General features: G+C 38.7%; 1 protein-coding gene across 2 annotated transcripts; it reads left to right on the plus strand.

The window, feature by feature from the left end:
- The first annotated feature begins 877 nt into the window (after nt 1-877).
- On the plus strand, nt 878-14491 carry map3k7cl (map3k7 C-terminal like). 2 transcript variants are annotated; one of them, XM_082549574.1, is made up of 5 exons: nt 878-1519; nt 2462-2572; nt 7540-7598; nt 8567-8682; nt 13595-14491. In XM_082549574.1, exons 2-5 carry the CDS (start codon nt 2497-2499, stop codon nt 13773-13775), a joined length of 432 nt encoding a protein of 143 aa, XP_082405700.1. In that variant the 5' UTR covers nt 878-1519; nt 2462-2496; the 3' UTR covers nt 13776-14491. The 2 variants fall into 2 exon arrangements, with proteins under 2 accessions (XP_082405700.1, XP_082405701.1); XM_082549575.1 differs by having other exon boundaries at nt 2491-2572.
- Nucleotides 14492-15244: the final 753 nt, after the last annotated feature.

Genomic DNA, 15244 nt, shown 5'->3' on the forward strand with positions numbered 1-15244 from the left:
GTATTACAATATAAAGCTCTTAACTGTACATGCAAGTACAGAAGGCCCAAATCTAAATAATGACTGCGGAATAAAAGAGGCACAGACATTTGAGTGCGTCCCATCCATCACAATGTAATGAACAGTCTCTGGGGCTGATAAGGCACATCTCTGTCAACCTTCCTGTCAATGAAGACAAACGAGAGGGAGGAGGACTCTTAGAGGCGCAGAGCATTATTTATCTATCCCCTTCTGTTTCTCCCTCCCTGCGCCTGCCTTTCTCTCCTGCTATGTGAAGTCCTGGCTGCAAAAATCCAGGGTGAATGCTGCCATCTGCTGGTGTGCAGGGGAACTGGGCTTGTGAATAAAAAACTGAAAACTTTTGAAAACCTCTGCAGTTCTTACACGGGACGTTCAGTTATTTATTTATTTTTTCTTAAATAGACTTTGCAGACTCAAGCTTTATCTGGCGCATATTATAAATATGCTGGGATTTATAGTTAGCGTCCGATTTAGGACCCCTCTTTATGCATTTTCAGTAAAGCATTTTACATTTGAAAGCTTCATTAAAAATTGGTTCTCCGGTAAAAACTCTCTATGTCTAAATGGCTTTTTGGCTTTTAAATGGTCCCTATGCTACTGGGTCACAGCACAGATATTTCTAGATACACAGTTTTCCCTTTAATTCTCTGACAACGATGGGATGATGAAACCCCAACTTTTAATTTGTATCTAATACAATAAAAAAAGCATATATCATTCTAAAGCACAATGTAATATTAACTTAACCCTTATCCACTACCAGTATACAAAACATGTTTTGTATACTGTTAGGTATACAGGTATTAGGTGCACCTAAACAGTGTATCACCTAACCCTTTTAGGTTTGAGCTGGAGGCTACTGCAACCCCATAAATCAAAATATAAACACACAAGGATGCCCTGTTTTGTCGTCCACATGAGCTATCATAACACGAGATGCTCGTTCTGAACAACTGCCTCACTGCACAGCTATTGCAAAGCCCAACACCATCCGAGCGGTGTGACCGTGTCACTCATAGCAGTGCCGCAGCTATGGGCATTTTTGCGGGCTAAAGTCATGTCATCTGAGACTTTTAATTGGGCCCGGGCCGCCACAGGGGGACAGCGGACGGCATTCCTCCTCTGCCTGCGCCCTGTGTTGCTCTTCGCTGCGTGGCTCTGTGGATAACATGCACATGCCTGCGCAAACATGAGCTGCTGGAGTCCCTCTAACTGTCACTAATGTATTGACGCCTTGGCTACGTGCTGGAAAACGTAAACTTTGATAATTACAAAATAATAGAGTTATAGTCTCAAGATAGCGGAGGTAAGCTCTCGAAGAGACAGTGGTGCCATCTTTGCTGGGATTTGCGGATTGACGGCTGAGACGCCTTTCTTCTGAAGAGACCTCAACATTGACCTCACGGGAAGCGGACCGAATCGGTGTTGAGGACTCACACTGCTACCTGATTTAAAACTTTAACACTGACTTTTCTGCGTCGAATTCTTGCTGCTTCAGGTAATAATGACTTGTTGGCACAGACGGTGCATTTCAACTGTTGGGTGCGTGCAGAAGAGGTGCATATTTATGGAATATCCTATAGTCTCCATCACAGTTTTGATTAAATAACGTATAATACGGTTGCATTTAGATGCATCACCTGTGTTGATCTGTCGCCAAAATCGGACCTTCTGTTTCCCTACAGAAGGACGCATTATGGTTTGAAAGAATGTTTCTTTGCAGTAGAAGGTCACTGAGGTGTGTTGGCTGAGACAGTGAGTGTACCAGGGTTAAAGCAGGCAAACGCACTGTTATAAAAAGCCAGTACATTCACTGGAAAGCGGAATGCAAAATCCAGACCTCAGAGCCAGTCTGTCAAAGCTCCCAAATTATTTAATCCCACAGCTACTCCAAATGCATGATGAAACCGACGGCTGTGTGCCTGTATGTGTGTGTGTGTGTGTGTGTGTGTGTGTGTGTGCTCTGATAGGGCTCCTTTGTAGTGGTTTTAATATCAAAGGGTTTGCTGTACACCTGCTGAGTTCAGTGTTTAGTTTCTCTGGTGAGGTAAAATCACATTAATATGCTGGGATAAAAAAGAGTTTGTGCGTTCCATGGCAGATAGAAAATTTCTAGTTCTACATTCCTGGTCTTACTACCGATTAATCTGCTGATCTGCTGAATAAGCTGAGATGTGGAAACAGTTAAAAAAATTATGCCTTTGAATTTCTTAGACAGAAGGAGACATTTAAAATCAAGAAAATGCAAATTTCACATCATAAAACATTGAAAAGATGGAAACTGCTACATTCATGAAGCTGGAAACTACTTTCAGTTAGAATCTCTGAATTTATTAACAGTCTATTCGGATTTCTTTATTTCTTATTAGCTGATTAACTAACTGTGTCATTGTAGCATCATCACTTGTCTCTCATGGGGTCATTTGGCTTGTGTTAACAGCTTTGTTGTGTGCCTGTGACCTTACAAAGGGATAAATGATCACCTCAACCAGAAGAGTGTCTCCTGATAAATCTGAAGTTAGAATTGCCTTCAGCCTTGATGACAACTCAGGTAAACACACACAAATACATACTGTAGGTGCACACTCATATTATGCTTAGTTCACTGAATTTGGAAAGTTACTTTAAAAATGATAACACGTTACCGATAACTTCTGTTGTCAATGTAAGCAATCTTTTTAATCATTTCAATAATTTAACAGTCACTTTATTTTTTATAACAAATTATTTTAATTTGTGAGAAAACAGAAATAACAACAACTTTCAGATGCTGTAGGCTGTAGTCTAGGTGTTTCCTCAGGTTTGCCACAGATGGTGTGCATGTGGGCCTGTGCAGGTGCTATTCCATCAGGGATGGTTAAATGTGAGTTATACAGCTGTCAAATCAAACCTTACCTTTACCACCCTTACTCTAAAAAATGCTGACTTCATGAATAGACAAAAGTGTGAATCTGTTATAGATTGAGGAGTTACATTATCCTCCAGTACGGTCAGTGCTGTATGTTTCTCCCAAGAGCTTAAAACACACTAAAAAGCAGCATAAGAACAAATATATATCACATTGTCCAAAGCTATGTATCCACAAGGTAAAATAACACAGTTTTATGATGAGCTTATAGTTTCTGGTGCACATCAGTACTTCCAGTGTGTGTGCATTTTCATTGTTTTGAGGTGGTTGCGTGCCTTCCAGTTTTTATGAGCTTGTAACGTGTAACCTCCGTCACAAGTCTGTGAGCACCTCTGTCTCTACTCTCTAAAATGATCAATGCAGATGACACAGAAAATGGCAGGAATTGTGGCTCAGCAGTGCATAGTGGGTATTGATTCTGGAGAGTATGCCAGTGTTATGGTTATCTATCAGCAATTTGTTGTCATTGTACAGACCTCAGTCCAACACTACATTACAAGGGCACTAACTGTGGATGTGCCCTCCACGTGCATTACTGAGTACTATGAGGAGTACTATAAGCTAAGGAAATTTACATTACTCTAATCATAGCAGATGCACACATATGTTCAAATGCTTCGGGTATAGCACTGGCAGGTTGTTTAGACCATTTAGGATTTATTTGATTGGCAGGTGGAGATTAGTAGCAGTTTGGTGCAACAGTTAGCACTGTTTCATTTCACCAAGAAGGTCCTGGTTTAGAGACTAGCAGCCTGCTGTGTGAAGTAGGCAAGTAGGTTCTCTCCAGCTTCCCTCCACAGTCCTAAGACATGCTTGCTAGGTTTAATGTTGTGAATGTGACTACCTGTGTTAGCCTTGTGATGGCCTGGCAACCTGCCCAGGATTTAAAGCACCTCTAGCCCAGTTACTGGTGGAATAGGCTCCACCTCCCCCATGACCCTGACTTGGAAAGCAAATTTTCATAGAAAAGGCCAAATGAAAAATTGTCAAAATGTAAGCCTATCTGTCAGCCTAGCTACGATAGCTTTGCTATTTCATTTTTTGGAAGGATTCCTTGCACAGCCGAAAAACTGCAAAGTAATGGTAACATGTTAAATTCTACAAGTACTTGGATTACTGCACCTGTGTAATCACAAAAAATTGAATTAATAAATGTAATCAGTCTACATTTATCTCACGGTAACTGTAAACAGATGTAAATGTTTACTTTGTATTTTTTTATGTAACTGTTAAATTTAACAAACACAACACCAGCTATCGAATGACACACGCACAAATCTGTGTTGCAGTATCCGAAAATGAAGTTAACACATTATTTTGAGGATAGTTACGTATATAGCATTCAACACCAAATAAATCCCGAGGTTCAACTTTCACTGCATTTCCAGTATGTGGGGAACATGTGAATGATACAACCCGCACACCCTGTGACTTTAACTGTCTTCATTCTTCTACACTGTAACTGAGACAGGTGCTCTCTCTATTTCTGTATGACCATAGCATATTAAAGAAAGAAAAAATCACACGCGTTTGTGTATGTGCAGCTGTGTGCTTGCATGCATCTGCATGCGCAAACATATACAAGTCAGCTGATAGTCCGTATAATATTCCATCATTTATTAGTACAAACATAAACAGTTGTCTTTGTCCCTAAGTAACACACACATACAAACACCTACACTACCTATGGTTCTAGGTGCTGTCTGTCAGGATATTTTACTGCAGTGGGGCCAGGCACTGGGACAGCAGCTGCAACTATGCAATGCCAGAGTCGGGTTTCCTCTCTAATACTAACAGTGTCCCGCTGCCTGATTCACTGTTCAGCTTTTAGAACACTGGTCTAAATTTATAAGCAGTTAACAGTTCCAGTCCAGCTCCACCCTCTGATCCCCCCCAATCCCTTGTCTTTCTCTTAGGAAACAAGATGAGGCCACAGAAGAAAGCAGATACTCAAATATGTCTTTCAACAGAGACCGATCGTCTCATGATCATCTGCTTGTAATTCAGTGTCTCTTCCTGAATTATCATTTTTTTCATTATACTATATCAATATCCATTATCATTCATATCCTCCTGATAACTGAGGAAAAATGAATCTTCCCATTGAATGTTTTTTGTGATTTCCTTTCTCTATGGAGCTAAAAGAGGCCACCCAAACGCATGAGATATCAATGGAAAGACCAGAGTGTCCTCTATTTAGTCCATCTTATTAGGATAGCTCAAATAAGTCAAAAGATATAGACCAAAAACAATTGTTTATTACAGAGGACATAAATGAATAGGATGGTTCTCATGAGGATATTATGAGGATAACATATATGGATGAATGGATGAATGGTCACAGAGGTCTTTGCTGTACGTAGGTGTAGCTCTGGAGCTGCTCAGACTCTAAACCTCCAAAGTCCAACTTTGGATCTTCCCTTGGCAATCATGTTGTTGTGTCTTTGAACTCATGTTTCTCAGCAAGGGGGCTAAGAGCTGTGCTCTGTTTGGGGATCATCCCCTAGGCCTTTCATGGCTTCATGCCTGGCATAGTTATAACCCCACACTGTGTCAATTCTAAGCATGAGAACTGTATTTATTCCACATCATAATTGCCCCCATGGTTTTTGGCAGGCCGTCTAATTCTCCTGCTTTTAGAAGGTTGCATCATCCTGGGATTCTCCACATGTGTTCCACAACTCCAGGGGGGCATTACTATCAGGGCAGAAGCTGGGGCAGACAACCTGTCTGTTTCTGTCTGGCTTCCTATTTATCTAAACCACTCGCTGTCTATACATGTGGTCTGTTTGTTCTGCTTACTTTGTTTGCCCTGCTTACTTTGTTTGTCTGCCTGCCACATAGATGTCCCTCTGTATTCTTATCCTGCCTGTCTTTCAACCTGACATCTCATTACTCCTGTTCAGTAAGAGGACGTGGCTCATTTATAAGTGCAGCACTATGTTGCTATGTTGTGGTGTCATACAAGAGACCCATATAGTGTTTCAATTTTGGCCATTTTATGAGCCGGAGGAAAGCCTGTAGAACAAGTGGCGCATCCAAGGAAAACACTGTTATCTGTCTTTTTATGGGAAAAGTTATAAAAAGTTATAACTAAAAAAGCAATAACAATAATAATATTGACACATTCTTACTTTACTGGCACTAAATTTAGCCATTAATGTTACCATGCAGAGTTTAAGATTACAAGTTTTCATTCACACTTTCTTTTTTTTTTTTTAAGAGAGGCCTTATGCTTCAGACTGTCCTTCACCAACAGCAGGTGAAATGATAAACCGTGCATTGTTTGTCTTCAAGGTTTGATCATTTAGAAAGTTCATACAGTTCTTGATTTTGCAGTTGTTGGAAAATTATTAGTTTTGTGCAAATTCCAAGCTTCTGTAGATGAATTATGATAAGACCTGATATATATGAGTATCAGAAGGAAGGAAATCAGCACTGGGTGACAGTGATCAGTAACAGGAAGAGACTTCTGAGAGAACCGGGCTGGTCCTGCTGTGAACAGCTGGAGATGAGGGGGAAGAAAAGATAGAAAACAGGAACGGTGAGGAATCATGAACAACTGCAGAACAAAATGCAAACTATGGGAGACAGCAGACAAGAAAAGTGTAATCGTAAAAGCAGAGAGGGTGTCTGTCTCCTGAACCCACACTGGGAGCTGGTTCCACAGGAGAGTCCTGATAGCTTGATAGCTGAAGGCTCTGACTCCCATTCTACTTTTAGAAACTCTAGGAACATAAAGTAAGCCTTCATTCTGAGAGCAAAGTAACACAGTACAGTGAGACACTGAAGATATGACGATACGTCATCATTCAGGGATTTCAACAGGATTTTACAGGCTCAACCGAAGGCTTTTCATTGAGGTTTTAGAACAGCCAGATAACAGGTAGTTAAGCCTAAAAGTAGGGTATACGTTTTAGTTTTTCAGCATCACTCTGAGACAAAAATATTTCTAATTTTATCATATTTTCCATGGATAAAGGCAGGTCTAGAGATTTGTTTAAAGTCAAATGACATATTTTGGTCAAAATGACACCAAAGTTGAGCTCATTCATACTTTTACTTTTACTTCAGTGTATTTCAGGTGAAAATGTTGTAGGTTTCGGGCAATTAAAATTATCTGACATCTGCAGTTACCGCGGTTACTTATTTTTAGGATTTTCAGCTAAACGTATAACTTCTCTGAAGAAGCATTTTACATATTGGAATACTAAGCAGTGTAAATTCGCATCACCATCTCAGATTTACATGTGGTATACAGTATGTTAATGCATCATTAATACAGCAATTAGCACTAAATAAAATACACAAAACCTCTGTGCTATTCTGAACAGTTTTTTATCATTTAAATTCTTTTGTTTTTTCAGTTTTCTTTACAGTGTTTTCTGTTTACATCTAGTAGACTCTAGTAGATCTATACTTCTACTAGGTGGCAAAGGTAGTATAATGTTATAAGTTTTATATCATTTGAAAATCTACAATTTCACTGTGACAAGCTTTCTTTTGCTATAAATGTATTGTAACATTATTTTGTAATGTTACAACATTATGTTGCGCAACATTGTAACATTTTTACTCTAATTAATTCTAAATGAAAGATGTCTCAACAGATGTAAAAGATGTGGAGGACCTCTCCCAGACTTTCCCAGATCTTGAACAGCGGCTACAGGTATCTGTTCACCATGCTGCATCCTACAGCAGTACTGATGCATTTGTTTGCAGTACAGCACACAAGAGGATGAATACAGCAGAAAATTCACAAAGCTAAGAATGTATAGCACTGCATGTGGATTTCATTAAATTGCTTTAATCTCACTGTTGTCATTGTTATTTGCTCCATATTGTACAAAGTTACATCTATAAATACTACACAATTTCTCCGACAACATTTTTACTGAGGTAAAAGAAGCAGATCAGAAAATATGTAAAAAATAGAATAGAAAATAAACAACAGTTGAAAAGAAAAAAACATACATTGGACATTGCTGGTTACAAATAAATTGGATACTGCTGGGATTTTCCTTCAAATCTCCATTGTAGTCAGGGAAGCAGTTGAATCTTTAAATATGAACCAACCTGGGTTGTAGTAATCAACCTCTGTAAATTGAAAAAACAAAACAAAAACCCAATTCACTCTTTGCCCTCCCCATACGGTTAGTGTTGTCATTGAATTATCCTTCATCGAGTATCATTGACAGGGGCACATAAATTGTATGTGGAGTACCAAAACAACAAGAGTATCAAATGATAATGGTACCAGACCATTAAATATAGCTTTCAGACAGTGTATTATTACACACTACATACAAAGAAGAGGCTTTGGAAAGTTTGGAAAGTGTTTTCTTGTTTACACAATATACACATATTAAAAGGATAACTTGTGGGACCTTCTGCCTTATTTAAGACAGGATTTTAGTGGTTATAAAAAATAAATTTACTCAAGCTGAAAGAATTAAATTAATCTAATTGGCTGCTAACTAAATGTTCTTCTCAGATATGATGATTTTAAAGCAGATTTACTCTTTTGGACTGTTGTTGAGACAGCCAACAACAAAACTGACGGCTCAAATTCCAAGAAACCGTAAAGGTCTCATGTTGCATGCTTTACATCTTTTATTTCTCTCTGACCTTTTGCAGCCAGTGCCTCCTTGTGTGTCTCTGAGAGAGAGCGTTCAGGTGTACAAGGAACACTGCAGGATGGCAAGAGAGTTCCACCAGGTCAAAAATGAGATTGCTGTGCTCGAGGATCGCAAGTAAGGCACTAGTACAGTCGCTTCCATGTTAATCGCAGCAACCCTTTTAAGCCATGTTAAAATACAAAGTCGAAGCTCCTTGTGACAGGGAGCTTCGACTTTGCGCAGCGTATCTCACTCCAAATTAGAGTGCCAGGACGTGTACTACTGAGGTCGAATTATTGCTTAAATCTCTCCGAACTCTCCAAAGATTTAGGAGTTCAATTCCCACTATAGCATTACATTCACTAAAAATAGAACTGCAAAGTATTTTGGATCAACATGTCCACCAGATGGCACAGTTAATAGCCTGTATACAGTATTTTGCATGGAAACCATCAAGAGCATTTCCCTTAACATGTTGTTTTAAAGGGTGATAATTTAAGACTTTCAGGTGTATATTTCCATTTTTGTTTTTTAATTTAATTCTTTCTAATTTTGTTAGAAACAACATCAAGCACATGCGAAAATTACAGTGTGCTAGGTTTCTTTGATTAGTTCAGAATCATCTACTGGGAGGATATTACATAAAGTGCAGCTCTGGTCAGGTTTAATTGAACAAGAACTATTGTAAGCTTTAATACACAAACTCATTGTATGTTGGCATAAAAGTGGGGATGTGTTACACGCACGCAGTTGACAATGCACCCTGTGTCCCCAGCAGCTGCGGGTAGTTTTAGCAGTGGGATTTTCATGGGCCTTACTCTTACCCCACCACCACACCTACATACACACACAGACATGCACTGACACAACCGAAACCACTTCACAGTTCCTAAATAGAGAACAGCATGCGGACTCCGACTTAGCCTTGAATCTAGACGAGGTGGGTAAGGCTGGTAGAAACTCCTGTTTCTTCACGCTAGCAGTCGGAGACATTCACGGTCACATTTATACTACACGACAATCTGCTTTGTAATGCTATACTATAAAATTTGATATGGTGACTTAACTTTAAAAATGTGCACACTGTTGTCCTCAAAAATAAATAAATACCTGCAAAAAATGAGGTGCAAGTTATACTAATTATTTTGAGTTTGCAGTAAATAAGTTACATGAAAGTAGCGATACACCAAAATAAATGAGCCTGTATACTTCTTTAAGTTAAATACACTTTATACAACCAGCCCTAATTTTAGAAACAAACTCAGAAAGTCAGTCCACATGATCTAGTTTGGTTTAGATAACCAAAAGAACTTAAACACTATATTTACATATTGTGTTTTAAGAGACAGAGATCTCATGTTGGGTTACATTCATGTGTTAGATACAACATGCACATACAGGAAGAACCGGTTTTTAACATACGAGCCACAATCCTGAACATGAGCACTAGCCAGGACTCCTTCAGCTCCACAGTCATGGATGCCTGCTCCACTTAAACCTTCACAATCTTCTAAACCACACAAACATATCCCTAAAAAACAAAATCTAAACCTGAAACAACAACAGTACTTATTCAAACACTACTTATCAAGCTTAATTTTAACATTAACACCCCCATGAGTTCTGTCATTGAAGAAGTTTTAGAATCAGTATATGTCGGCTTTAAAAACTATTGCAAATTAAGCTAAAAGCTTTCATTGACATTAAGTCAGTACTTTGTGTTTACGGCATAAGATTTTCCTGATGTTGAAACTTCTCATTAATAGAAATGTTTTTTTCACCAAAAGGAGGATATGCTTACTCTCTATTCTGAGCATTAAGAGAAATACATCATACAATACTTCCTTTATGGGGAAGTGCACACAGAAAGAGGAGGGCTTGAGACATACAGTGAAGTTTTGCAAGGATGACTACAGGAACAACGCTTTAACACAGTGGGGAGGGATTTTCCAGGACGTACTGCTCCTTTTAGTCATTCTCAGACAAGTACACACTAGTTTGATGGAATTCATATTTCATTTACCTTCCAGTTTCTAGATCATCTCTACGTTCAGTGTTTTTGTTGCCAGTGGATTTAGCCTTATTCCAGTAAGATACACAAAAAGGTTCAAAGTTGGTCAAAGGGAAATACAAGAGTTTACAAAAAGTTCTTTGACTAATATTGGGGCTTTGGTTTTTTGTTGGGTTTTTTTTTTTTTGCGTGTGATGAAATCGTGACATGGCAGATTATGCAAGATAGAGGAGCTGACAAAACTGGTTTTATAGCCAATATCTCAGACAGTGTGTGAGATATCGCCCCCTCCCCCCCAATTTTTATAAACTTTGGTACACAAAAGTAACAAACAGATGCTTTAATAATAAGTTTATTTGTATGTATAGCACTTACACATGATTTAAAAGTACTTCACATTTTAGATTAAACTACCCAGTAAGAAAGCGTTCATGTCCCAACATACAAACTCGGTTGACACATACAGTATTGCTTTAGTTCATACACACTACCATACAGACAGGTCAATTGAGATATTAAGCCTTTGTGAAACATCATATTGTAATACTGCAGGAACCATAAGCACTTTGCTCTTTTTATTCAAGCAACAAAGCATCCTAAAAGTTTTGCTTACTAATTCAGATCAATTTTCAGTCTGATTTAGTCTAAGGAACTGAAAAAAAAGAGTGTGGCTGTACATGCTTTCATCATACTTTGCATACTTTCGTACTTGCATCATATTTTCAACCAGTTTCTTTGTTTGTGGCTCACACATTTTGTTCAGGAAATAAATTGTGCAGACCTGTTTTAGAGTGTGATCCAAGACCTCAGTGTATACCAGAGCTTCCCTAATACCAGCATTTCAACAATTTAAAGTCCACTACTACTCTCAGTTAAGTATGCTTCTCACTTAATGCTTTTATCCCATTAAAACTCCTCACTCTACCTGTTGTGGATAATACATATCATTTTTCTTTTTTTTTTCTTTTGTTGCTGTTCTGTAACCTAATAGTAGCTGTAATACAACACTCACATACATTCATAGATGTCAGGGCGTTACACGTAGTACCACACTGTACACATAGCATGTCCATGCAGTACTGCTGACAATGTCTTTCAAAGTCCAAAGGCTGTTCGTTTTTTTTTCGCCAAAGGAAGTCAGATCACGCCGTCTAAACCTGCTCTACAGTGTTTCAGTTCGGGTAGCTTTATTGAGGATAGTATTTATATTTGGTTTAGGAGGTTATTGTGAGCCCACATGGACTGGAATAAGCGTTCCAGTGGGCAGAGAAAGATTTTATTTCTGTATACATCATTATGCCTGAAGAAAACATTAGAAAGGGATGAGGTTTTATTGAAAAGAGTAGCTCTCGGAGGTGCCATCAGTATTTTTTATGTTATTTAATAGAATACAAAGGATGGAACAGAGTTTATTTACATCTTCCAAAAAACGGATGCATTCTCCAAATGTAAAAGAAATCTATTAAAAATACATAGGAGCGGGTTTGTGGTAGCCACCATGTTCCTCTACCATATTTGAATACAGTGCCTGGAAAGGACATCTCTCTTCCCGCTCGTGCTGTTTTACATATGTGGCTAGAGACCGGCCACATACGTAGTAGGCAGAGGAGAAGTCAAAGGCATTTGTGTGCCATGCAGGGACATTTGATCCATGCTTGCACCTTCAGACTCAAGATATGACTCATTATACCTATGTTTTATTGTCAGAGGAGTCCCCGTTGTCTCTGTCATAAAGGACAGAGACAACACCACTGGCCTCTTAATAAAATATTATCCTCTTTCTACCTCTTCCTTCCAGCCTAATCTCCCAAATTGAAGTCAAGGCTCTAACACATAAAAACATGCATAAAAATACTTATTTATTCCCAATATTGTCGCAATTACTTATTGTCAGTAGATTAGACAGCTGACAACAGGCTAAACAACAACAGCTGATTATAAGCTAACATTATACCAGCTAATGCTAGGAACTTAAAAAAAAAATCACACTTTCCCACCGATAAACAAATTGATTAAACTCTCACATTGTATGAGAATTTATTCACTAAATCCCAGAGTGCAACAAAGTTACGTCCACTTCAAAGACAGTTTCACCAGTCCTGGCTAATAGCAACTAACATTGGCTAACAGAGGCTAACATTAGCAAAAACAGCAGTGTTACTGACAGAAAAATTCAAATATCCACAATAACTCATCTCAGTATGAATGGTCAACAATGAGCTCTGACTCATTGACCTCTATTGGACTCCTTTCACAAAGTTTTACAGCCTTTTCCAGTGTAAATAAATGTGGATGCATTGACAGCTGAAGTAAACAGTGGACTGACAATCTACACAGATAGTTTTTCCTCTATCTACCGAGAACTACCGATATGAGGTACAGGCTAAATTTAATGTTTTGCATCTTTCTTGGCTGATTAAAACATGTTTATCCTAAACCAGCCACATAGCTAGGATTATGACTGCAATCTGAATCCTACTGACATTTAGCAGTGAAAAAATTTACACACTGTAAGTTTAAGTTAATAAACTGTGATCTTTAAAACATTTATTTTGATTTCAATCCATTTCAGTGCCATCATGACCATGAAGTCTTTTTGTTCAGGGAGCCAATAATAATGTACTTATGCACAGATAGATCTTTGATCTGTGGCACATAAGCCTTGGAGCGCTCAACATACTTTGTTATCTGCATTTATACCACTCATCAACAAACTATATTTTCCTACATGTGGAAAATGTTGTGAATAATACACAGTATTTACTTCCACATAAAAATGTTAGTTATTTTTTCAGGTCTGTGAGTGATTTCCCCTCTTGGTCCTTCCTGTGAGTTTGCATTGTTTCTGTGTTTATTTTGGCTCCCCCCCCAAGTAACCAAAAAGCTGAGTACTCGAAAATGCTCATCTGCATGAATTTGAGAAATCTGACTTTTCCATGAACTGGGAACCTTTCCTGGGTATTTCCCTGCCTCAAACCGAGTTTATTCTTGGATGTCAATAACTGGCTGTTAACATTTTCCCATTCATCCATTTAGGCGCAAGTTGCTGGCGGAAATGGTGGAGGATGAGAAGGTTGCCATGGAGATCGCCCATTTGGAGGAGGAGTTTCGGCGTCTGACAGAGGAGAACCGCACCTTGGTCACAGTCCATAAAGAGCGTGCTAAGCAGCTGGAAAGGCTCTGCGTTAACAATCGAACGAGGCAAGACTCCTCGTGACCTCGGCCAGAACCTAAGACCACCAGACTCTAAGCTGACACTAGGGCCAGGAACCAGGAACAAATACTCAGCTAGTGCTCGTTTTACGCAGTCACAGTCTGTGAATCAGCTAATTACACAGAAAGCTGTGGTTTCTATTCATGTCTGAGTCATTTGTTTGAACCACATACATGCAGTTATCAAGTTGTTTTAGTGATTCCACCAAGCTATTACACACTGCCAGTTAACTGGGTACTGCTTTGTCTCTATATGATTATGCATAACCCTCCTGGTTGCCAGTGGAAAATCTAAAAATACAATATTTCCATACATAGTCAGTTGCTGTGACTCTGATATCTGTCTTAGGTCCGGTGGAGACTCAAATGTTTTGTCTGAGATCTGCTGAGGGAGCCAAAGGTGGTACGATGTGGTCCAAGTATTTTATTTAAGGAGTGTTTAACCTCCTCTCCCTCTCTCCTACACCCAGCTCATGGATGAATGTTTCACACACTGTCAGGCATCTGGAAAATATAAGTATTTGTGAAGAACAGAAATATAATGGGTGACTAAGTATTTCACAGTATATGCTGCAACACAACACTGTAAGACTTGTACATTTTCTTTTTTTTTTTCTTTTTTTTTTTGAGGTAGTGTATGTAGTAGAAACAGGGAAATGTACAGCATGACGAACTGTTGGTTATTGTCCTCATACAAATAAAATGTGTTTTATTTTGACACTCGCATCAGTTCCCTATTTTCATTTCTCCAAGCCAGTGTTATGTGTGTGTTTTTATGTCCATAGTGATTACAAAGAAAAGGGAACTAGATTGTTTTTTTATGTCAAGATTAGATCATTCTGGAGTTATGAAACTGTCATCTGATTGGCTGGTTTGACTCTTGACAGGCTTCCCTGTTTCTCCAAATCATGTGATATTAGAAACAGCACTTTGTAGTTTTGCACTGCTGTAGCTCCTCCATTCACTGAAGCTGTCCCTTTTGTTTACAGAAAACCCATTGTCTACAGTAACATTCACACCATTGTCTGACGTTATGACTTTTCACCTCCTATCACAGCAATTTCATCAGTATTTTCTTGGCCAGTAAAAGTTGCTGACACATATAATTATATTAGCTATTCAGATACTGTTTGATGCATAATAATGATAATGTGTAATTATATGGGGCAGCGGTGCTCAAACAGGTGCCGTGTGGAACCACTGGAGGATGGAACACAGACAAGTGGGTGAAAAATATGAAGTGAAACTAATGTGATTTTTTTTTTTTTTTTTGGGGGGGGGGGGGGGGGGGGGGGATAATAACCAAACAACATTTTGGTTATTATCTTCTTCTCTTTTTTTGCAAATGATTCATGGAAATTGTTGTGTGTGTGTGTGTGTGTGTGTGTGTGTGTGTGTGTGTGTGTGTGTGTGTGTGTGTGTGAGAATTGGGCACTGAAGAAAAAAACTTAAAAAACCCTCATCTAAGACATA

The sequence above is a fragment of the Aulonocara stuartgranti genome (genome assembly GCF_965226115.1).
Source record: "Aulonocara stuartgranti genome assembly, chromosome: 10".
Lineage (NCBI taxonomy): Eukaryota > Metazoa > Chordata > Actinopteri > Cichliformes > Cichlidae > Aulonocara > Aulonocara stuartgranti.

Coding starts and splice junctions, on each gene's coding strand:
- map3k7cl (XM_082549574.1), top strand. CDS start 2,497: ATGATCACCTCAACCAGAAGAGTGTCTCCTGATAAATCTGAAGTTAGA. Junction 2,573..7,539: donor CAGCCTTGATGACAACTCAG/GTAAACACACAC, acceptor ATGTCTCAACAG/ATGTAAAAGATGTGGAGGAC. Junction 8,683..13,594: donor GCTGTGCTCGAGGATCGCAA/GTAAGGCACTAG, acceptor TCATCCATTTAG/GCGCAAGTTGCTGGCGGAAA.